This window comes from Phasianus colchicus, chromosome 15 (assembly GCF_987193195.1).
Source record: "Phasianus colchicus chromosome 15, bPhaCol1.hap1.1, whole genome shotgun sequence".
In the NCBI taxonomy this organism is placed as follows: domain Eukaryota; kingdom Metazoa; phylum Chordata; class Aves; order Galliformes; family Phasianidae; genus Phasianus; species Phasianus colchicus.
Genome location: NC_143450.1, coordinates 14544688 through 14568749, shown reverse-complemented (window position 1 = coordinate 14568749; position 24062 = coordinate 14544688). Strand labels below are relative to the sequence as shown.

Sequence of the window (24062 nt, the reverse complement as noted above, 5' to 3'; positions counted from 1 at the left end):
TTAAACTGTTTATTATACTGTGAATTGCTTACCTCAGGGTAGTAATCAGTGGTAGGTATGAGATGCTGGATTAGAGCATCCAGAGATGCTGAGGTAAGGTTTCCATCCTGGAAGATAAGCCCTCCTTGTTCATCTTCTTTAGAAGTATGTAGATGAGGACTGAAGCTACATGGGGTAAACATACTGGTAGGACTCAGCGTTTGGGGCATACCTTCCTGCAACACAGAGAAGCTCACGTCAGGCAAAGATCCATCAGATTCATAGCCACAGCTGTATTCTGGTTGTTTGGAAAATCAGAAGCCACTAATGAGAGTTTACTGTTTGCAAAGTTAACGTTATCCCTTCATTACATCTTCTTTTAGAGTTGTCATTAGTGGATTAGACCTGTGGTGGGCAATACAGAGGAAAATGGGCCATTTTGGTTTATACCTATGGTATAAAGATGAAGAAGATGATGATAGCTGCTTTGGGCTCCCACTCCAGTCAAGAGCTCTATGCCAACTCCTCTTTCTGCCACCAGCCCCACACAAGAGAGATGGGGCACTTGGGAGGTTCTCAAGGAGAGCAGAGCTGAGCTTCTGCTTCAATCCTCTGCCCTTCTGAGAATGGGGCAGGGAGGATATAGGGGGAGAGAGGGAGAGAAAAGGGGTGTGACCCCAGGAGAGCCATCTTTGTGGGCGAGGGGCACAGCAGGAGCAGATGTCAAATGGAGGAGGATGGAAAAATGGAAAGAGTTGGAGGGAGCAGAGAATGTGTGATCTGATCAAGAGATTAAAGGGCAAAGGAAAGAGAAATGAGGAAAAGGGAGAAGGCAGACACCTACACTGTTTTTGGAGCCTGAATTTAGTCAGTCCTAGATCTATACTTAGGTACTAAATACACGCTTCAGAAAGATCCTGAGCACTCATCGACTTCACAAAAGCTGCAGAGTCCCCAATACCTTTGGAAAGGAGGCAGGGCAAGCTCTGAGCACGCAGCCTGCTTCAAGTTTGCCATATTTCAGTTGCTCAGCTTCTATTCTAAGCTGTATCTCAGTTTTGTGGCTTACAATCAGCTTTAGGTGTTTCCTCTGTTGAGCAAAGCTGTTTATTTTTTTGTTTGTTTGTTTTTGTTTTTTGTTTTTTTTTGAGATGGTGAGGAAGGAGCACAGATCTTACCCCGAAGGTTTGAAAGCATCTCCAGTTGTCTCCAAAATGCCCCCTAAGAAACTGCTCTGCTCAAATAGAGGCTGGGTGTGGGACAGGGACTGGGGAAAGGACAGTGCACACGCACTCCCAGGTCAGCAAATGCATCATCCAGAACTTTGTGTCTTTAACACACACGGCCTCTGAAGCCTAACAATTTGCTTGGGCCCTGAGGAGAAGGGGCTGCAAGCCAGGCAGGGTGAGAAACTCTGGGAGACACCGGGAGCTTCACAGTGCTGTGGGAAATTGGGCTGTATGGGCAAAACTCATGACTTCATCCTCCCAAGGAGCATCTTCTGCAGGCTGGGAGCACGGGCTGCCTCCGAGCTCTGCAACTGTGCAAACAGGAACCAAAAATGTCAAAACCAACCAATTCCTGCCTTGACTGAAAGGCAAAACAGATCTCAGGGATTTCAGTTTAAAGATCAGAATATCTAAATGTCGTTCCAGCCAGAACGGATGTCGAAGTGTTTAGTTTTAATCAACATGCAGATGTGCCAGTAAATAAGGCTTTGAGAATAAGCAATTGCTGCTTTTTGTACACATCTCAGACTTTGTGGAGTAAATGGCAAAGACTGCCAAATCCCATTTGTTACTTCTAACATGCGCTATGTTTCATCTTGTTTCTATGGCAATAATCCCAACAAAGATTACGAGTCCATATAGATCAAGAAATAAATCTCATGGACATATTGCTGTCTAGATGAGGGAAAGCAAAAGTTAGAACAGCTGTGAACTTACAGGACACATCCAGGCTTTGGTGTAAAACAGAACTCAGTGATTTATTCTGTGCAATCCCTCACTGTCAGCACCATTTTGTATTATCAAATCAAAACGTGTCTAAACAGGATATTGCCTGAACTTTTACATCTCATTACATGAGAAATCTTGCTGAAATACATGGTAATACTTCTTGAAAAAAGTTTTTTTTTTTTTAAACAAACTGAATAAAACCAGCTGTACACATGGTGCTGAGACATCCTTCTTGGGTATTGTCAAGAAATTAAGTTTGACTTTTTACCATGAAGTTCCTGATCTGATCTACAGTTTTCAGGCAAAGCCAGCATCAGATCTGTTTTGATCTGAACTGCTGCCTGGCTGCCACCTCACTTGCCACTGCAGGGAGCGATGCTTCTGCCATCAACGTTGTGCATTTGTTGCAGACCTGAAGGTTTTAATGTCATGTCATGTTGTTCACTGGGGGGTTTGGAAGGAGCAAAGATGCCCTGCTAACAGCACACAAGCTCTACTGGCAGTAACAATGGCAGTGAAATACCACGTGTGCCTTGGAGGACCAGTATGATAAATGGTGTTCTGGAGGGAGCACTGCTGGGGAGGGAGGGGGGTCTTAGTGAAGGGCAGACCTCCATGCCCAGCCATGCAAAATGACTGATGGCACAGGTGGCTGCACAGCTACAGCATTCAAACCAACCCTGTGCTCCACAAGACTGACACCTGGGGCTGTGAAAACCACCTCCAAACTGCTTTAAAGAACAAGTAAAAAAAAGCCAACCCAAACAATACCTCCCAAAAAAGGAATGGAACCTGCTTCTGGGATGAGTCTCCATTCTACAGGCGCCCCCAGATGGGAGAAGGCAGGATGAGTAGCTCCTTCCTTGCCTACAGAAAAACAAGACTATAACACGGAAAAAAGCAGGCTGGACCCTACACAAAAAAGGCAATAAAATAGGCAGAACAATTTATTTTACCAAAAAGGCAATGACCACCTGCAGTGGCACAGTGTAACCCCAGCTCCACGCAGGCAGTGCTGAGCAAGAATGAGCACATAAATACCCTGGCTGCTTGCTGGGTCACTTTGCAACAAAGCATCCTGGTCACTGTCCCTGATGCTGGGGCTGTGTTTGGCCAGGAGACTCTGGTCAGGAAATGCTGCAGCTCAAGCATAACTTGTTCAGCTGTGGCTGTTTTGGATAACAGAAGTTGGGTTTGCTGGCAGCAATCCTACCGGCTGCAAAGGAAATGCACTTCTGTGGTGTCATGGAAATAACCGAAATGGGGAATCTTCGTTTGCATTGTTATTGCCCTCTGCTCTTTTCTGCTGTTCTTCTTTCTCACCATTCATTTTCCTTAGCTTTTACTGACAATTACAAAGTGCTTTTTCTTTACATTCTTATTAATGTATTCCACACTTTCTTAAGATTGAAAAAAAAATAAATAAATAATGGTAATATAATGCTTCATAATCTTTTCTTCACTGTCCAGGACAGCTCAGTGATGAAAGCAAGTAATTAATAGACACTTCTCACTGCAGATCTTAGAAAACCTTTATGGACTTGATTTGCTGAGCCAGAACACAGAAGCAAACAATCACCAATACTTGAGAGAGAAGCCACCCACAAACCCTGCACTTACCTACACCTGCAAGTGCCTTAAATCTCTGAAAAGCCAGTGCCCAAACCTGGAGAACTGAAGAGGACATGGCTCAGAGAAAGGGCTGCTAAGCACACTGCAGTGGGGGCCACCGACCTGCTGACAGCCTGTCTCCTCTCCCACTGATGTTTCTCCAGTCTCAAACACAGGCTGCAGCAAGTGGTCCAACGTGCTAAAGGAGCTGAGATGAAAGCATCCCACCAGCACTGCCCTGCCTGCTGTTACACCATCCCTGCAGCAAGTACAGTTAATGCTTACGTGGACACAAAACGTCCCGGAAATATTTAATGTGTTTTTTAGTGGCTTTGATGTGATAAGCGTTTTATCCTTTTATCAAAAACTTAATCACAGTGTTTACTTTTGATCTACATTTCATCTCTGCCTTCCATCTGCTCTGCTTCTCTCAAGGGAAACAAGAGCTGGTGCCATGTGACAAACAGAGCGGGGCTGCGGATGCATCTTCCCACCCACTTAACTTCCAGATTAACAAAATAAATAAAACTCTTCCCACTTCAAGGATGAAAGGCACGAGCTTCCGAAGATCCCTCACCAGAATTACAGGAATTGGAGAGGATGGTAAGGGTAGGTGTGGAGTTGGGGTGTCCACCTGTGCCATCACAGAGGCTTCAGACCACGATGGAGCAAAAGCTCTGGACACAACTCACTGCTCAGTGAGCACAGGCAAGGAGCTGACCCAGGGTGTGGGTGACCCAAGGTCATGAGTAACCTGGCAAGGCACAGACTTGAGCAGATATCCCTAAGTTAGGGATTTTGTTATTTAAAAAATTATTATTTAATAATTTATTATCTAAAATACATAAAGCTCTTCCCACTTCAGGGACGAAAGGCACAAGCTTCTGAAGATCCCTCACTAGAATGACAGGAGTTGGAAAAGATGGTAAGGGAAGGCATAGAGAGGGAAGCAGAGGAAAGAGGAGAGAAAATTCCGATGTTTCAAAAAGAAAACCATTGCACAATAATTGCTTCCAGTTGTCAAGACCGTGGTTGTAAATGCTTTTTTCAGCTGGAGTACCTGGCATTAACAAACTCATAATGTACTTGGTGCTGATGTAATTAGGAAACTGGTAGGAGATGTAACTTCACCTTCTCAACAGTTCATAAAACATTCAATTTACAGCCATGAATTCGTGAGAATTGAAGAAAACTCAACCTGTCAATCCCAATACCATTGGAAATGGTTAAATGAGCAATGAAATGAAGCCACGCAACTTACAAACACAAAAGAATCAGCAAAGAAAAGAACCATGGGATGGGAAAGGTGGGGAAAAAAACACTTAACTGCAATATTCTCCAAACTCAATAGCAATGATTACACTTAGGCACAGACCAGCTCCCTCTCCTTTCCTATTTATTCCTCACATCACTAAAGCACTTCACTGAGATTCACATCAATGAGATTGCAAGAGCAGCAAGTGAATTTACGAGCTTTGGTTTCTGGGTATCTAATGAGACACAACACACAGAGGTGTGTGGGGCAGCTCCAACCAAGCTGCAGCTTCCATAGGGCACTATGGAAGCACGTAAAGCACAAATCCTCCTAATCCTGCTTTCAAGGGAAGTCTCACACCAAAATGACCTCTGCTGTAAAATGCAGATACATACTTTCCAGTTTCCCCATAGCAAAGTGCTCTAACCAGAAAGACCCAAAGATTCTACAGCTCAGCCCAGCACCTCCAAACCAGCATGCATGGCCCAGCAGTCATCAGAGCACACAGACAAAGCCTTTGGGGCTCCATCCTCTCCCTGCTGGCACCTGGACAAGTCAGAGAGCAAAGGCTCTCAGGTCAGGCACAGAAAGCAGCCTGGCTCCATCCTCTGCAGCAATGCTCCAAAACAGAAACACTGCCAGCACTGCTAGAGCTGGGCCTGATTTCATTCCTTGAAGGACATTGCAATGCGACAGAAAAAAGATACAAAAGCCCACAGAAATCACTTGGCTCTGCATCTTGCTTATTTGCTCTGAGCTGGAACAAGAGCTTTTATTCTCTGAGGTTTGCACACCACTGCTTTCAGAGCAGCCAACAGGAGTGGCACACACACACCTTCCAGCTCCATTTTTTCCATCGTGTCATTGAGAACAATCATACTGACTCCTGCAATAGAGGCTTACAAGCAACATCTTGCAGTCAAAATACTACAGCAGAAAAACAACCACGCTAACCAATTACCTGAAAATCTGACAGACGTGGCTCAGAAACAGACCCAGTTTATAGGTAAGGAGGAAACATTAAATCAATTACCAATACATCACAAGGAAGAACAAGGTCACCTTGCTGAAGGAATGTTTCTGTTTATGCTCATGTCCGAGTATTTTGTTCAATAGAGAAAAATGAAAACCTGATTATCGTGAATTTGGTAGACTGGGCTGAAACAGAATGTAAATCAGAAACGAGAAGATTTATGGCCAATTAAATTGAACTCCAATCAAAATCTCATTCAGGCAACAGTTCCCCGGGGGCTTCAATTTGTTAGTGCCACATTTTTTTAATAACTTTCTTTTTCATGTAACATCAGCAATAATAAAAGCCCTTCAATAACAAGCTGAGCAGCAAACGCATTATTTATCTTAAAATGCCATCATTGCCTGGAATCAGAAAGCAATGAAAGCACGCACTGTAATCACTCAGGAACAACCCCCCATAAAACCACTGATGTAAAGCTTTTTTCTTAGTCTCGGAACAATTTCTCTTTTCATTAAATTGGTTCAAGTCTGAAGTATTTCTCCTGAGTAAGAGTGACTTGGCACCAACCCTGGCATGAGACGGAACACCGGCTCTGATGTCTCAGGACGCCCGCGCAGCTCAGACACTTTCCCAGTATTATGGCTGAAGTGCAGGGCCTGTGGCATATCTGTGCCTCGTTACTATCAGATTCTTAGCAAAGGAGAATCCCATCAATGTATTCCAGATGCCCTTGACAATATTCAAATGTATGCTGAAGGCGACAGTCTGGATTTGCGACAGTCTGGATTTCTCTCCCTTTAGGCAAGGCAATCCATTCTCTTCTCCAACATGCTGTCTCTCCCCTCGTGCCTCCTGAGTTCCAGGCAAAACCCTTAGATACAAAGACTAAGAAAAGGATAATGAACTCAAATGGAGTAAGGAAAATGAGAGCGCTCAGAGCGGGACTGAGTCACTCTACTTTTGTTATAAGCAGAATTGGAAAATTTGCCCGGAGTGAAGTCTGAGCTCAATCAGGCATGGACAGAGAGGGGAATCCCGGAACAAAACCATGCAGGCAGCATTCCCAGAAACCACTGACATCAACAGGAGTCTGCTGGCTCACTTCAGTCCTTGCTGATGGGCCACCGCTGCGAGTGCCTGCAGATCAGCTGCACATGGATCTCCTTGCTCAGACAGTAGGAGAGGTGAGGAGGTTCTTTAGGGAAAACCAGAGTTGTCAACCTGAGGGCTGTATGGTCTTGTAGGGCAGCCCGGGCTGTGACATAACAAAAATTCACACTTAGAAATGAGAAAGCAGTTGTGTGGATTTTAATACCTAAACATGCAGACACTGGGAGGACTTCAGAGCTCCTCTTGAGGACAGCTTCTACCAGCCCAAACCTGGAAGAATCAAAGGCTTAAAAAAGCAGTGTGGTGAGTCCAGCTCCTGCAGCACTGACAGCTTTGCATGAGCAAGGATGCCTCTCCCCATCTAAATGAACACCGTCTCCACGGCACACTGTCAGAATTACAATGGAAAGCCCGTAAATAAAACAAATACGCAGACTTAAGTCCTCCTCTCATGACATCTTGGTGAGAACAGGCCTTGACAGGAATAAAAACCCTCCCACACTAAGCAAAGCGATTCTGCTCTTTATGCAGAAGGAAGAAGGAAAGCTGTATATCAAACAAATAATTACAAGAGCAGCTTTATCAGTCCCTGCTGATTGCTCTCGGCTCGGTTTGATGATTCTGCCAGCGCTCCGCAGGTTGTTCAGAGAGGTGCATGTCACAACATCTCACTCGCAGTTCTTTCATTTATTAGCACCTACTGCTACCTGTCTCCCAGTCAAAAATCTTCGCATACATTTAGAAATTGGTCTCCTGGAGCCTGTCAGGAAGGCTTAAAAACCTATAAATCAGTTTTTTTATATACACGTAGCTCCTCAGACAGACTCCATGTGCATACATGAATGCATAATGATGCACTTTGGGCATTACACACACACAGCTATATATATATATACACACACATATAAAAGCATATACACTTTTATATAAGCACACCCCACCCCGGTACATAACTACAGCAATTCCAGCACCCTCCCCATCACAGCTCTAATTTGGGTAAGGCTGTGCTCCATATGACTTTTTATTTCCTCCCAAATTTGCTAAAACATGTAAGGAAAGAGGGTCTAAACTTCTTCACAATGTTGGTGCTTCCTGAAAAGCCATGTAAGGCCTGCCAGCAGTTCTGATGACACACGAATACAGGATTTCACCCACCACGTGGGAAGAGACACAGAGTGCAGGGCTGCACAGCACAGCCAGCACCAGCTACAGAATTTGCTTTTATCATTCCAGCAGCCCCGGAGAACTGCAGACTGATCAGCTGGCTCTCGTGCTGTACGAGCAGCATATGGACACGTCTCCCTAAAAGAAACGAGCTTGTGAGCTTCTGGATATCCCCTTCTGGAGCACCATCTGCACCCACTGCCATGGCACGACCAGGGCAGCCAGGCACACGCCGGCACTGGCACCCGCCAGCCCCCGAGGAAGCAGCGACACGCTCTGCAGCTGTCCCCAAATCCAAGCATCTTCACCCTGGATACGCTCAGCCCACGCAAATTCAGCCTCCATTTCAGCAGCCAAAAAGCCTTCTACCCACAGATTTTCTCAGGTTGGATTAAGTATTAAAAAAACCAAAGGTTGCACTGATATTTAGGGTAATGCAGCAAGACTGTAGCTGGAAAATAAACCCCTCAGCTTCAGAGAAAGGGCATTTTAGCTTCAACCCACACACCTCAGGTGAGGATGCTCCCATGCCTTGGGAAGTGCTGTGCTCAGCCCCGACCACCCAAGCAAAGGGGCAGGAGCAGTCAGCCGCTGAGCTGGCTAATTGCTCATTAGCAGAAATTAACTCTGCAAGACACTTCTGTGGTCGCTGCTAAAAGTCTGTCATTAAAAGGGACTGCAGACATCAGTTCTCAGTTTCCATCAGAGCCTCGGTTACGTGATGCCAGCTTTGGCTTGGCGATCTGCTCTTGGAGGAACCAGGGAACAGCCTGCACTGAGCTGCCCCATCCCAGCTCACCTCTCACGTGGGCCAGCAGCAGACATTGCATGAAAGGAGTAATAGTGCTGCAGGAGGCTAAGATACAATGGTTTGCTCTCTTGTAGGTAGAACTAGGTCTTCCCCTACAGCGCAGGATTTTAAGTCCATCCAAGATTTGCTACAGTTCATTATTCTCAGCGCCCATATAAAAATTACAGCCTGCAGGAGCCAGCAAGCAGAAGCCCTGGTAGAGCTGGGGAGCTTGGTGAAATACACGTGTGTGGAGGAGACGACTTATAAGGGGATGGATTTTTTCTTGGCATCCTGTCATTGATTTTGGTGGTATGAAGCCCAGGGGTGAATACAGTCCAAGACATACACAAAATGAGCTAAAATCTGAACTGCACTTACTGACCTCGTAACTCCTTAGCAGTTGAAATGTGGGTTACAAAGCCAATTTCCATAAAGGACACGTTCAGTTAACAGTGGGAGACTGTGCTGACTCAAGCTGTGTGAGCACACCAGCTAGTAATTTCCCACATAATCTACATTCATTCCATACTTTTTGGAAGTTCTCCTCTAAAGATTGTGTCAAGGGTGCAAATCCTAGTAGACCACTAGGATATATGACCCACAAAAAAGGACACAGCTGATTTAACTCATTACTCCAGCACTTCGAGGACCCCCAAACACCACGCTTTTTCTCCCCCTCGCTTTCCAAGCCTGTGGGAACAGCTTGCTTAGCTTATAGACCTCCTGCATGGGTACTTTCAAGCAAATGCCTCTCCATAGCACTAGAGCCAAAACGTGCTGTACAGAGGCATGGGGAAAGCCCCTGCATTCATCTCTGGACAGGGTCCGACATAAAAACCTGTATTCATCTGTTCACTCAGCATCTCTCTTGAGCAACAGGATGTTTTTTTAAAGCAGCAACCACAATTGTTACGAAATTGTGCTATTTTAATAATACGACAAACCACTTGATATAACATTTGAAAGAACACCAGAGTTGTTACCCTTTGGCTAAATGTCTCACCCTTACTTAATCTTCTAAGACTCCAGACCTGCACAGACAGAGACATTCACAACAGGACTTTAAACACCGTAGGGGAATTTCTGGTAAAAATTATGCATATACAGATATGCAAATATATGTAAGATTTGCAAAAGGAAGAGTCTAATGTCACCTGTAATCTCTCGAGCACATAGATTTATACATGCAATTTAAAAAACCCTTGACTTCCCACACCTGCATGGGAAATTGTATGAATCACAGGCTCAAATTAGGTCAGGCACTGCCACATAGCTGGAGCCAAATTCAAGCCACCTGATTTCTGTTCAGCAGTCACAAAAGGCGTCAAGAACTTCAAATCAGTGTGACCATTCAAAAAGTATGCTTCTGCTGCCTGTGGATAAGGGCAGTCAGCCCCGCTCCCCAGATAAACCAATTGCTCATGTAAATGTTGATAGTGCCAACATGAGCTATTGCCTTTAAAAATTCAGCTTCTGGTATTTGCAAATTTTCTAGAAGTGCTAATACCAAAACCAGAAGCGTGCTGCTTGTCTTGAAATGTTTATTCAGCTATATAATCACTTCAATTTGAATAATTCTAAAGGAGCTGAGCCAGCAGCCTGTTTCAAACAATGAATATTGATAGGAATTTGCAAGCACAGGTTTATGATCAGTTTAAGGCAGTAACCAGAAGAAACATACAGCGTGTTGTTAAGTGGACATAAAACAAAAAGGCACAAGATAGGAAGATGGGCCTCAAAAGCTATTCTGTATTACTTAGAATTTATTAGAATAATTACAGACCAGTGATCAAGATGGTAGCAGTGTGTCCACAACTTCCATAGATGGATCTTCTCTGTTTCCCTGCCAAATGTACCACATGGATTCAAAATTTGGGAATACGGCACCAGTTGCACTCACACCAGCATCTGCTGTTGCAGGAGTTTGCAGAAGGATGGACACGGGACAGGTGAAGATTTCATTGCTGAGTGCAGACAGGATGGACACAGCATATGACAGTCTGATTAAGAAGTAATCTCAACTCCATAAAGAAGAGACACTGGAAATGACAGATGTAATGAAGTGCTGCATTCAAGGCAGCAAAGCCTTGGGTTTGAGCATTGGTTTGTAAACAACATGAACTAGATGAGAAAATGTAAGAATGGCAGTCAGATAAGTTCAGCAAGGTTTTTGCCAGCACAACCACAGAGATGAAATGCCATATACAAACAGCAGTGCACCTTCTCATGGTGGGCTATGACATTATTGATGGTTGGACTGGATGATCTTGGAGGTCTCTCCCAACTTTGGTGATGCTATGATTACTCTTTAGACATAGCATGTGGTTATTCAGTTCTTTGGTATGGTGCCTTAAGATCCAGGGTGCTTTCCCCACACTTCAAATTCTTGAAGTCCATTTCACCTTTCCCTGATGTACTTTCAGACAGCACTGAAATTGCAGTTGGTGTTTCTTTGGTAACAAGCAACACCAAGAGAATCCATTTAGGATGGAACTAGGGAAGTAACCAGCTGGAAACCCATAATGAAGGAAAGCTTGCTTGTTACCTTCCTGAGGGATGTGGGGGAGGGTAAAAGTTAATGGAAAGATAATCAGGAACTCTTCAGGGATATTAGCTTATAGGCCAGGAGCATGTATTCAACCCGAGACTTGTTTGCATATCAAGAGACTACAGGAAAAGGTGTGACAGCCAAATGCAGCTTATGAAAATATGGCTATCTGTAAAGCTGATAGCTTCTTTGCATGTGAAAACACAGTCCTAGCATTCAGCCTGGCAACTGAAGCTAAATAACATCAATATGCCTGTTTGGGGCAGCCTGCACAGTGAAATCACTTATGAAATTTATACTGCTTTCAGCAGATATGCCTGGGACTCAGGGAAATAAGCTGGGTGGTTTTCTTTACTTTTTTAATATTTTTTTTAATGGATTTCAAGGATTCATGCTTGAAATGTCCATGAAAATGAAATATTTGGGCTTTAAAACAACCTAGAATTTGGAGATTGCTCACAAACATCAAGCTGTGCTACAACAGGACTGGATTCAGCTTTAGACAGAGCTTCAGCTGTTTCAGTTCTCCAGTGAGTTTTAACAGATTAAATATTGTTTTCTAAGCGAAGGTATCTGAAGATCCCATCTCCATGCCATGGCTCTAATTCCCTTCCATTCCCAGCTGGTTTACATAAGTGCCACCGTGTGTCGGCCAGCCCTGTGCCCTGACCTCCCTGCCAAGCCCAGCACAAAACTCCCCTTCTCTTCCTGCTCCGGCCGGGCTGGCAGTGTCACCACACACTATTAAACAGTATGAAAAGGAAGAATTACTGAAAGCCTTTCATTGGGCAAAGTGCTCAAACACAGGATTTTATTATTAGAATCTGTTTTGTCAAAAAGCAGGATATTGGCCAAGATTATCTCAATCTGTTTTGTGATCATTTCAGTGAAATCTTCCGTGTTGGCCAAATCCAGAAATGTGTGGGAAATTAAGTTATTTATCCCATTATGGCTCTTTTACTGTGCAAATGACCAATACCCTTCATTATTGTCAGGGCATTTTTAACTATGTGCCCATCACGCACAAATACATGATTGCTTTCTTGTTTATAATTTTTATTAACATACTGAATATTTAGATGGCTACCACATAATTACCCAGGGGGAAAAAAATCTCCCTCATACATATGGTGCCAATTCACCACCATGTTACAGGACTGTAGTCAGTTTTACCATCTGAGTCACTTCTCAGCAGGAACTCAATTGAGAAGTTCCCAAATCCTCCACTTTTAAAACATCCCTTTTTACGTTACAACTGTTCTTCAATCCACTCCACTGACACACACAAGCCAGGAGGAGCTGGAGTTGGAAGGTTATGCCAGAACTCATTCGTTATTCAATGCCCACTCCTACAGCAATCCCCAAATGACCCTCCCACAAGAAAAGGGCTTGTCCCAGCACCATGTCTCCATCCTCTCTCGAGTATTTCTTGCCATTGCATTAGCAAAGTTTTAAAAATTTTCACCTTCTCTAGGCAGTTCAATGACACTTTGGATTTGCAAGTATTTTATCAGATGAGCAGTTTTGCTCCCTCTGCACACATCTCACTATCACATTTGTACTGGCTTTCTTCCAGCCAGGAGACCTAGAAGAATCCTGAAAAGGTCTTTGTATTCAACCCAAACCTTCTGCTGAGCTGTGGGCACTGTCTGTAGAGTGCCTCTATGAAAATGACATCATGGTGTGACAAACTTGTTCTTCTGACAGTAAAGTTTGTTTGGCACACAAGTCAAAACCAAGCTTTTTCAAACTGTCAGCATCTTGAGCTCAGTCTTGCAGCTAAATACCAAGTTGTGCTCTTTCTACTTCATGTCTTGCACATCAGCAACAATGCGAACTCGGCAATCAAACCTGAGCTGGCGTTTTTTGTGATGACTCACAGAGCTGATTAAAATACAATTGCTCTCCCAGATCTGTACTGGCTCAAAAGGGCTGCAAATGTATCAAAGAGGTGTCTCTTAATTCCCCACCCTTTGTTCAGAAAATTAAACACACACAGAGAAGAGACAGATGCAGTAATGGAGCATGCATTTTGCCCTCGTTTGTAACCAAGCCAATCCTTAACTAATGGGGCTTGATGCAGTTGTACATTATGATTTCAGATGGGCGTCTTTACTCACGCTGAGTTATGCGCTCCGAGAGTAGCAGGAACAAAACCGGGCACTCACAAACTGAAGCATTGAGCAATAAGGCTGGAGACAGACTCTGTAAGTTAAAATGACATTTAGTAGCATAACAGCCACATAACCTCAAGATAGAGGCTCTTAACCCATAGCAGGCTTATTTCTAATGCCGTATTTGTCACAGGTGACATGAAGTTACATACTCCCCAGACAGCAGTGGCATACAATAGAGAAACCTTCAGTTGCTCTGAAGGCAAAAAATATTTGTCCTTGTCACCCAGCAGAAGGTGGTAACCCCCAGCCCAGCATGCTGTAATCACAGCAGCACAGTGAAACCACAGGGAGGAAAATTAAAGCAGGAGAGAGGCAGTGCCTACCTTCCAAATCGATTTCTCCTAAGGCATGCCTCTAACCCTGCTCTGCAAGACGCTGCTGCTGTGCACTGGCGATGCCTTTAAAAGTCTCTAAAGCAGTCAACAAACATCAACCTCCGAAACAGCAGCCTGGATCCTCTGGATGAACCTCGGATGCGACTCAGCATGGGAATACAGCCTCAGAAGCACAGGGCATTCTCTTCAAAACGCTCAAACTGCTTCAAATCGCTCTTCCTTCTCCCTGGTATTTTTAATTGTGCCTTTTTGGGCTACTATTTTAAAAGTTTGGGCCTAGGGAAAGTTCTGCCAAGTCCTAGCAGAGCACAATGTAATTTTAAAATTACAGTCTGACAAACTGCTGCTTAGAGAGAGCGATCATCTTAAATGACTGGGCAGGCTGTTCCAAATCGCTGCTTTACACGAGCAGAGAAAGGGCTGCAAGAACATGAAGCGGTCACTGCTCTGACCCCATGTGGGTCCCAGCAACTGCACATCACCACGATGCTAATGGAAACCCCACAGAATTGCACTGTCCTTAGTTGGCCTGAATTCAGCTGCTGCGCTGAAACGTCAGGATGACACCGGTGTGAGGCTGCTCATGCCTCGATCCAACTCCAGGCTGCTACCACAGGGCTCCATCAAACACAGATAAATCATGTCTCCCAGATACAATTAAATCCCTTTGTGTTACTGAAGTCTGAGCTGGACTGAGCACTAGGGGATATTATGCAGAGATTGGGCACACAAGGAACAGAGCTGATGCTCTAGGCACCAATCTGGATTCAGGCCGGATGCAGGATTGAAAAAGCAGTGATGGATGATCTCTGCATCTCGGCAGAGATGAAAGAAACACCTGTTTCCACTCCTTCAGGCCGCCCTGCAGCTCTCAGTCCCATCAACAATCACACACCTGACACAAGCAGAGCAGTCCCAAGTAACACTGCAGCGTAGTTCCACCAAATAAACAGGAATGATGTCTGAATGGCACCTCCACTCTGAATCCTGGGATCCCACTCAGCTCCTCCAGGACCACAACGTGAAGGGATCCATGGGGAGGATTTGAGAAGACATCAAAGGGAAAGGAAGACACAGAGCACTACTCGTCACTCACTCTGCACAACCATGCTGTAGATACTAGGATAACACATGGCATAGGGGGAACAGCAAAAGGCTGGGAAGCAGCTGGCAGAAACTGAAGCCAAACTTCAGGGAAAAGCAGCACTGAAAAATGTTCTAGACCCAGTTCAGTCTCTTTTAGCCTCAAACATGCCCATACCCTTCAGTTGCCCCTACTGGATCCAAGGTGAGGGTCAGCATGTGACATGCCAGCCCCACACTGCTGACCACCTTGCTGGCAGGCAACAAACAGCTTTTGGTTGCCTACCTTCACTGCGTAAATATGAGTTTGCTGCTGGGCATCCAACTGTGGCCCATGCTGATTTATCCAGGGGGAATTCATCCCTCAATCTGCCTAGGGGGAAGAACGAATTCACTTTTAAGAGTTTACAGACTTGCTCGCAGCAGGTGTGCGTCCCTGTTTTCCAGCTTCAGCAGTCTGTAGAGCTTTACTTGCTGCTGGCTGTGACCTAGAGCATTAGTGCTGTAAAAGATTTACATTTAAAGCATATTAGTAACACTTTTTAATGATGAGAGAGGCATTTCAGTAAACAGTAAATTGTGCAGAAGCTCTGCTTGGCAGAGTTATCGATAATCCTATTAATGACAAGGTGCAATTTACAGCAAACTGACAGTGGAAAGGAGATACAGTACTTATGTGAAACAAAAAGATAATACAATATTATTTCATTGACTGTGCTTTCTCTTAATTGCCTTGTTTTGTACGCTTGGGGCACACAATCCATCATGGATGAAGTTGTTTGTTCATAAAACAGCACGCAAGAGGTTTTTAATCCAAGATCCCTCTAGCTGCATTTCAGGATTTATTTCAGAGTTGTCTTCAATTTTTCTATTTTGTGCAAGTTTATCCTAATATTGGGAAGCACTTCTCTGAAAAGAAACTGCTGTGCTCAATTGTACTACTTGCACTTCATTATGGGACTGCTTACAAAGGCTTTATTCAGCAGGACTGCACAAAGAGACATGATTTGCAAAACAGACCACAGCTCCCATGTCATTTGTCTGTGCCCCAGGTTGGCAGAAGGGCCGCTGGCCTTCAGGACTGAATCCAACAACTATTCATCTGCGTGCATCAAAGTGACCCACGTCCAGTGCATGTGTTATAGCAGAAGCACTGAGAATTTGAGGGGTTAGACCCAATGATCCTTTCCAACCCCTGTGATTCTGTCATAATACCCTTTGCACAAATACAAAATAACCCTAACAAAGTGGACGCTGTCATTTTAACATAATAAGCAAATTTCATTCCTAATGATGTATCTATCCTATTAACAACAACAAACCCGGAAACTTTCATGACTGCAGAAAGACACATTTGAGGCTTTAAAATCATTTAAATGATTTGTTTTCTTTTCAACATTAACTCATCTTCAGGTGTCTGCGTGGGAGGGCAGACTGATGGTTACTCAACAGAGGAACTTGAGGCTGTCTCCATATAATGGAAACAATAGGCAGTCTGAAAAGATCTGCTTCAGACCAGGCCAGGGCCCAAACACAGAGGAAGAGACTGGAAACATCCTGTAAGAGAACTGCTTGACTCGAGCTTGTGTGTGGCTTTCCTTCAGCTTAAGATTCCCAAGGCTCTCACAGACAGGTTTGGTCATTACGCCACAAACAGCTAAAATGCCCAAGGTGCACATTTTTGTACCATATCTAGTGCTAAGAATGCAAACTATGCTGGGAATGAAGCTGACGAATAAATGCATTTTATTTGTAGTTTTAATTATTGGGTGAATTCCATTTACCACCTAGAATATGAATGTGGTTTATTGCAATAATAAGCATTAGGCACAAATCCAAGCAAGGCAGAAGGGGCATTAAATTGTGCTGGCGTTTGTTGAAAGCATTTGACATTTCTCCATTTCATTTCCTGGGTGCGACATCATAAATAAGCTCAGTAAACTGTTGCTTAAAGCCCTGGCCAATGTGAAACCCTACTTGATGGATTTATTTCAAGTATACCCTGTCCTCCAAAGCTGCTGGGAAACAATAACTTGTCACGGCCAACCTGATAGTTCTGGACCCTACACTGTAACATCTGCAAAGCCATTTCCAGAGCTCACCTGCAGAGTTGCTAAAAGCAACTGGGAGCTGACAGCTGCTGGCTCTGGTGGCTGGGGAAGCAGCAGATAGGCCGAGTGGCATTTTGGTGTCCTGCATCTCTTGCATTGCCAAAAATGGAGACTGCTGCAAAGTGAGGAAACAGATTTGGATTTTTTCAACTCATACTCCATGGTTTAGAAGAACTAGAGAAATATTCCTTGCTTAGGATAAGAACATTAGCCCATGTTTTCTTACAGCTCTACCCCCCCCCAGCAACCAAATTGTCCTAGCCAAAAGAATTCAAAGTCATTCAGAACTCCGTCTTGCAAAAATCATCAGCTTAACATTACATGCCTCTGGCAAACACAACAAATTTCAGCTGAGGGTGCTCCTCCAGGTGTGTGCTTGTTAAAGCATACATGTTGTCGGCCTCCTCCGCACAGATGACCGACATTAAAAGCACCAGAACATGCACTCTCCAACTCACACAGCCTTAGCTTGATGCACACTGCAGACAGATGGTCACAGGTTGCTGTTAGCTCAGCTGCACAGTGAAAGCAGCAAAACCAATTCAGTTCTGGGGATCCTACACTTACCTTTTCTACGGCTGATGGCAGCTGGTAGCTCACACCACCACAACAATGCACAACACCTACCTTCGGGTTTTCCCACTCAGAAAGCTGTTTCCCACTCACAGTTACAGTGCTGCAACTGATACATCAGTCCCAACCCTGCGTGTATCCCTGCACAAGGCCATTTGCCACCCACAACCCTCTGCACATCCACAGCCCTACAGCAACACTTCCCTCTCTCTCACACACAGTGTGGTACTTCGGCCTCTGACCCGAGCAGGAGCCGCTGCGCAGAAGGAAAGAGCCCAAGAAGTCTCCACATTATCATGGCTTTCCACAAACAACTTCAAAGGAAGGCAGAGATCCTATCTCCAGGATAGCTGGGACAGCACTGCCTGTGCAGACAGGCTCAGCCCAGTCCTTCATCCTGTAACTTGCAGGATCTTCATACAGCAGAGAATTCAAGGCCACGTTGGCCAACGGCTCCTACACTGTGCCCACAGGACGGTCATTGCTGCTTCTGTGGAAGTGTGACAACACATACAGCCCATCCCATAGGAGACAGGTGTTTACTGCATGGTGCACAGCAACCACCATTGTTTTTGGTTAATAGTATTCAAATCTTGCATTGTTTTGTGTTCCAGAATTACTTCTACTGGTTTACTAAACACACGTAATTACATTTCCATTAATACAAAACCCGTTTCCTGTCATGCCTTTACATTCAAATCAGCAGTTCAGCAATACTCGAATGCACATCTGAAGGATGGCAATCCCTGGGAGCTCTGGGTGCATCTTTACAGAAGAATCTCTGCCCATGAAGCAGAGAACAGGAGCTACATCTGTCACCAGAAGTAAACAACGCTGTCTTGAAAAAATACCATGGGTGCCAGTGTGCAGCTGCAAAGCCCAAGGGAAGCTCCATATGCTGCTAGATTTCTCCTTAGTGCTGTAGACAAGGGCTCCCTGGGCTCTGCACGAGCTGCTGGGGATGGGGCTGGGCCTGGCCCTGCTCATGGCTCCGCAGAAACCCTGGCACTCTTCCGTACGTCAGATTTCCAGAGCACTACAACTGCAGGGACCGCCAGTTCTGCAGCGATGCTTCACTCACACTCATGGAGTCACCTGTGTGTTTCCACAACCGACAGACTCTTTGGGTTACCAAATACCCTACAAGAAAGCACTGGAGAAGCAGGGGCAGACAAACACATCAGGGAGATCTCTGCAAAGGAAACCAGCTGAGCTTCACCTGCACGTGCCAGCTGCAGAAGAACAACAGGGCAGAGAGGGAACAAAATGACACGGTTCCAGCTCTCTCCCACTAACCAAGGTTCCCTCAGCATACTGCCCTGCAGGCTGCCATCAGCACCTGCACACACTCAGGGTGCTCAGCACAGCCTGCCCACAGCTCACATCACCCTCACATACCCTGAAACATGAATGAAGTTGCAGGGTGGCAAAGATAAGGATGGCACAAGGTTCCTCCCCTGGATGCATCCTTGTGCCGTGCCAGCCGGTGCTGCATTATGCACAACTGAAACTGCTCCAGCTCCACATTAGCATTCTGGAGCACAACTTTATCCTCCTGCCTCAGAGACCAGCCCCTGTTTTACATAAATCTTTAATGAAATGCTCTGCCTCAAGCACCGATGCCTATGCACAAAAGGCAGAGTTGAAGGAAAACAAGGTTTTTGCCTCCGAAAGAAAAAAGCATTTCTGTGGATAGCACATGGAAATTACACTTGCTATGCCCTGCTGGGATGCCTGGAGCACCACTAAGGAGAGGGTACAGCAAGGAGGCAACAATTCTAAGTACTTTCCAGGCAGGGTAGAGATTGGTTTGACTGTGGTACATCTGGCACATAGCAGGGCCAACCCATCTCCCAGCACATGTGCCCAGTTCCTGTGTGCGCAGGAGGTTGTAAGGCTGCAGTGCCACATTGCCACTGAATGTTCCTCAGCAGCAAAACAGCTTCCCACCCATCAGGAAGCTGTTTTCAAAACCTTCAGACTTTAAAAAAAAAAACACACCAAAAAACACACAAGCCTCTCAATTTTATATTCCCTCTGGGATCCTGAGCACTTGTGGTTAAGGCTGTCAAGTGCTGCAAGTCATTCTTTCATGAACAGAAAGGTTGTAAACGTCCACCTCCTCCCACAACACACACTAAATAAAAAGAATAATGGAAATCGACAGTACCATTGTGATCAAGGAGCAGAAACTGTTATTTTAAGATAAATCTCTAAGTATCATGAAACAAAAGATAAAATCATAGGGACTGGAAATATTGTGCAGTGAGGACAGTTATATCCCAATACAAAACAGTGACCAGGAGATGTTGTAAAGCCACAGAGCTGAGAATGCAGACTGCAGTGCCAAGACATCAAGCATTTAAAGGCTTCATACCGTAACGCTTGATTGATGTTTTCAAAGCAGACTACAGGAATTAAGACATGTATCTTCCATTAATCTTAATGGAAAATGTTTGTTGAAATCCCCAAGACTGCTTTGAAAAGGAAGTATTTCAACTTCACAGTCTGGGTTGGATGCCTACATTTTCATTTTAATATTCACATCTGCATGTTGGCCCGAGGTCAGCAAATCATTTAAATGTGTGCTTGAACATGCATCAGCCAACAGGCTATTCATGTGCTCAATATTAAGTAAACATACGAATGTCCCATCCAGAAAAGTTGTTCACATGGTTCTGCTTTGCTGAACTAGTGCCTAAAATCTGCAAAAAGGCTGCCATAAGGAAGTTAATATTTTGCCAACAAATGCCATGCTTATTCTTACAGACAAAGGCAATCTTGGAGACAAACTTCGAGACACACTCATATCTTTGAGACAACAGTTGCTTGTGCACTTCGGCTTTCTCCTGTGTATTTTGGGTTTTCAAATCAGGGATTAGAACATCCTTGCTTTTTCTGGACACCAAGAGTCTTGGTTTAAGTTTTCTATATGGCCTTAGCAGCTATTATGAGGATTAAAGAACAAAGCAAGAAAAACCTCCAACTCAAAACACAAAACTCTTAAAATAACAGAAAATGGAGTAGAATAAATCCTCCTCCTCAGATGGATTTCAAATACACAAAATGCAAAAGGCTTTGGCAATTCAAAATACCTTCAACCTTGGCTTCCCTTAATCCTGCAAGACAGCCCAGGGCATGATGCCCAAGGACAGGAGTGGAGCTCTGGGATTTGAGCTCAGTGCCCATGGACAGGCAGGGAGTCATTCCCTTGAGGATGAGGCATTTTGGGAAACATCACCACCACCATGCGGACACAATCTCAGACTTGGGAACGGAGTTCCCCACAAACGTGGAAGTATTTAGATGCCATCATCAGATTCTTGTTTACCCCAATCAACATGAATCTGACAATAAATTAATGAGTTCATGCACAAAACACTTTAGCTTTTTCAAGCCAAATAGTTATTTGTGGCTTTATTTTAAAACTCAGAAGTCGACACCAGACATGTAAAAGCTCAGCAATTTCCATTTGCAGATGCATCCAAGGTAAGCAATAAGTAGGTAAGACAGCAGTTTGATGTTAAACATAATCTGGAGTGACCGTGCACAACATGAAGGAGCCATCCCACTCTCCCACGCTGCCTGTTGCTTCCCCAGCAAGGGAGCAACTGGTAGACAAGTGAGACAAGTCTGCTCTGTCTGCTGAGCTAGCAGAAGATTAACACACCAAGAGGGGGAAGGAACCCTCCAAGGATTCCTTTGCCCCTTATCAAAATTGAATGACTCACAAAACGAGCCCGATGAGTCAGCTGCTGTTGGCCACACAACCTGTAAGCCTGAGGCAAGGGAAGAGATGCACACCTGCAAAAGAGGAGAGAGACCATCCGTTCTGGCATCAGTTCCCAGTTAGGGTAAAATCTTCAAACCCCACTCTTGGTGAGCAAGTGGCATCCAGCAAGTGTGGGGGAGGAAACAAACGCATGGCTTTTTGGGGCTAGCCAACAGACAGAGGCAGGTTTGCAGAATAATACATAACCAGTACATGCAGAGATGAGCACGTAAAAAAAAAAATTACAGCACATGGCTGGCAATCTGCATTATACTCACAGCTGTGCTGAGGCAAATGCAAAGGGAGGGCACACATTTGGCCTCCGCTCCATACAGCTGTAAGCTTGGCCCAAGTCCTGCCAAGCACGGAGTGCCATTTTTCATACCAAACCCCTCCTCCCTCCCTGAAACACTATTTCTGTGATTTAGAAGAAAGGACACACCTGAAAAAGGCAGAAAGACTCACCTACCCAGGGTGCAGGGGCCATAGGTGACGAAGGTACACGGTCCATTTACACTGGAGGTACCCTGTGGGCTACTCCCTGCTGGACAACTGCATGAACTTCCATCTTTCTGGGGTGGCCTGAGCTGCGTCCACATGGTCCTACAGACATCCAGCTAAAACTAACTGCAACGCTTTCACATTCTTCCCATTAGTAACTCCAGCAGCCAGGGAAAGCTACAGTATTTTCTGTATATGGTTATTAGCATGGCACTTCTGTACTTAAAGGCCTTCATGATCTACATCTTCCCAGTATGACAAGACAAAGACTTACGTGGCAGGTACCAAGAGTCACAGCACACGCTGCATCAAGAATGAGGTTTCCCTGAACTCACTTCTGTGTGAATGACAACATCATTTTCAGAAAAAGGAACTCGCTCTGATCCACCCGAGTAATCCCGCTGATTGGAGTCACCAGTTGATTGCTCTGTGGCTCATTGATTATGCTCAACGTGAGTAATTACATTACAAAACTAAGCTGGCTCAGACAGTACCAAAGACAAGTCAGAGCAGCGTGGGATGGCAGAAGCAGTGTGCCCTCCTGCATGAGGGCCACACGAGCACCCTGGCTTCAGCAGGAGGTGCTTATGGGGCTGCAGAGAACCAACCTCCCAAAGATGTGCAGCTCATCTGTTCTTCTCAATGGCTTCATCACACTCCTAAGTGGATGGGCCACTTCATGCCATGGTCCCAGACATGTGTTTAATATGCATGACGGTGCTCTGGAGGGAAGTGTGTACGTGAAGCAATGCTAAACATGCTGACAAAGGCAAGGGAAGTGACCTGGAAATGACAAAGTGAAGCAAGGCTAGGAGCAAAGACGAAGCAGCAGAGGAAAAGCATCTGCACTGTTATATCGATAAAGCCTGCCAAGCAAAGGTGATGGGTTTTGTCTGATACAGCTGGTGCAATGCAGGCGTTGCTAAGTGTCTCTGGCTTGGGCAAAAGCTCTGTAGATTGGCAGCCAGAAGATTAATCTCACGCTGCCCAGAAGTGGGGGGGCTACACATGGAAGGAAAAAAAAGCTACTTTATTTTTTCATCACGTAGAATATTACATCAAATGGAAGAGACGCACTGTCCTGAGCACAGTAACAGCTTCCTGGCAGCAAGCACCGAGTTGCCAGACAATTCTTAGCATCTTAAGCCATAATTCCTAAAGCTAAGGTCCCTTTTTCTGTAAAAAGTAGTAGCAGAAAAAAATTACTTTTAATATCCAGAAGGAATCGCTCATAAAAATCAAAGATCAATCCTAAAACTAAGGAGCTACTTTTCATGATGGATGATGTTTTAAGCACTGCAAGAGAGAAGACAGCTTCTATTTAACTAATGAGATTTGGTAAATGAGTGTATTTCCTGCACTACTAACTACAGTCTTACCCTTACAAAGTACATTATGTTAAATTGGAGAGCGGCCCATTGTTCTGGAATAAAAGACTGCCCACTGGAGAGTCTGCACTAAAATAAGTATTCCAAGAATACTTTCATCCCGGAATACAAGCAGTGTATTCGCAAGCAGAGACTGAGCAATCCTTAAACAATGATTTCTCATAGAGGAATCCATACAGTCAAAGATGAAGCCCAAGCAGCCAAAGAAAACACTGTAGCTGCGCCTGTAGGTTTACACAAAATCTCGAGAGACAGGGATGAGCTGCCTCCTGTGAACACAGGAGCCTCAGGGCACATGCATGCCCTGCAGCACAGAGGCATGGACTGGCTGTACTCCGCACCAGACCATGCAGACAGCACGTCTCTCTATCCGTCTCAGCTCCTCAGGACCACAGCACACTAAGTAAACAGCAAACTCCAGTATGTGCTGTCTGGAGTTGGCTTAAGCATTTGGACACTGTGCTGCACTGCAGGGTACAGACAGGAAGGGAAAAGCATCCTCAGCACTGCGAGGAAGTCCATTGATTTGGGCATTATCATCACATGAATGTGGACAATACGGCAGTGGGGAGCACAAACATGTACTGGCTCCCCCTCCAACACTGACAGCAGTTTTCCTTGCCGTCCCCAATGCCTGACACCCTTAACCCTCTGGGACACAGCATGGGCACCACTAAGAACACTGACAGAAGACAAGCTGTAAGACTAGCCAAACCCCTTATACTAGC

At 44.9% G+C, this 24062-nt stretch overlaps 1 protein-coding gene across 1 annotated transcript in view; it reads right to left on the bottom strand.

Annotated features, from left to right (window-relative positions):
- RASGEF1C (RasGEF domain family member 1C) overlaps window positions 1-24062 on the bottom strand; it is a 71335-nt gene that overhangs the window by 31745 nt on the left and 15528 nt on the right. The window contains exon 2 of the mRNA XM_031598344.2: window positions 33-215. Within this exon, the coding sequence (XP_031454204.1) occupies window positions 33-209 (177 nt within the window). The 5' untranslated portion in view covers window positions 210-215. The remainder of the gene's footprint in view (window positions 1-32; window positions 216-24062) is intronic.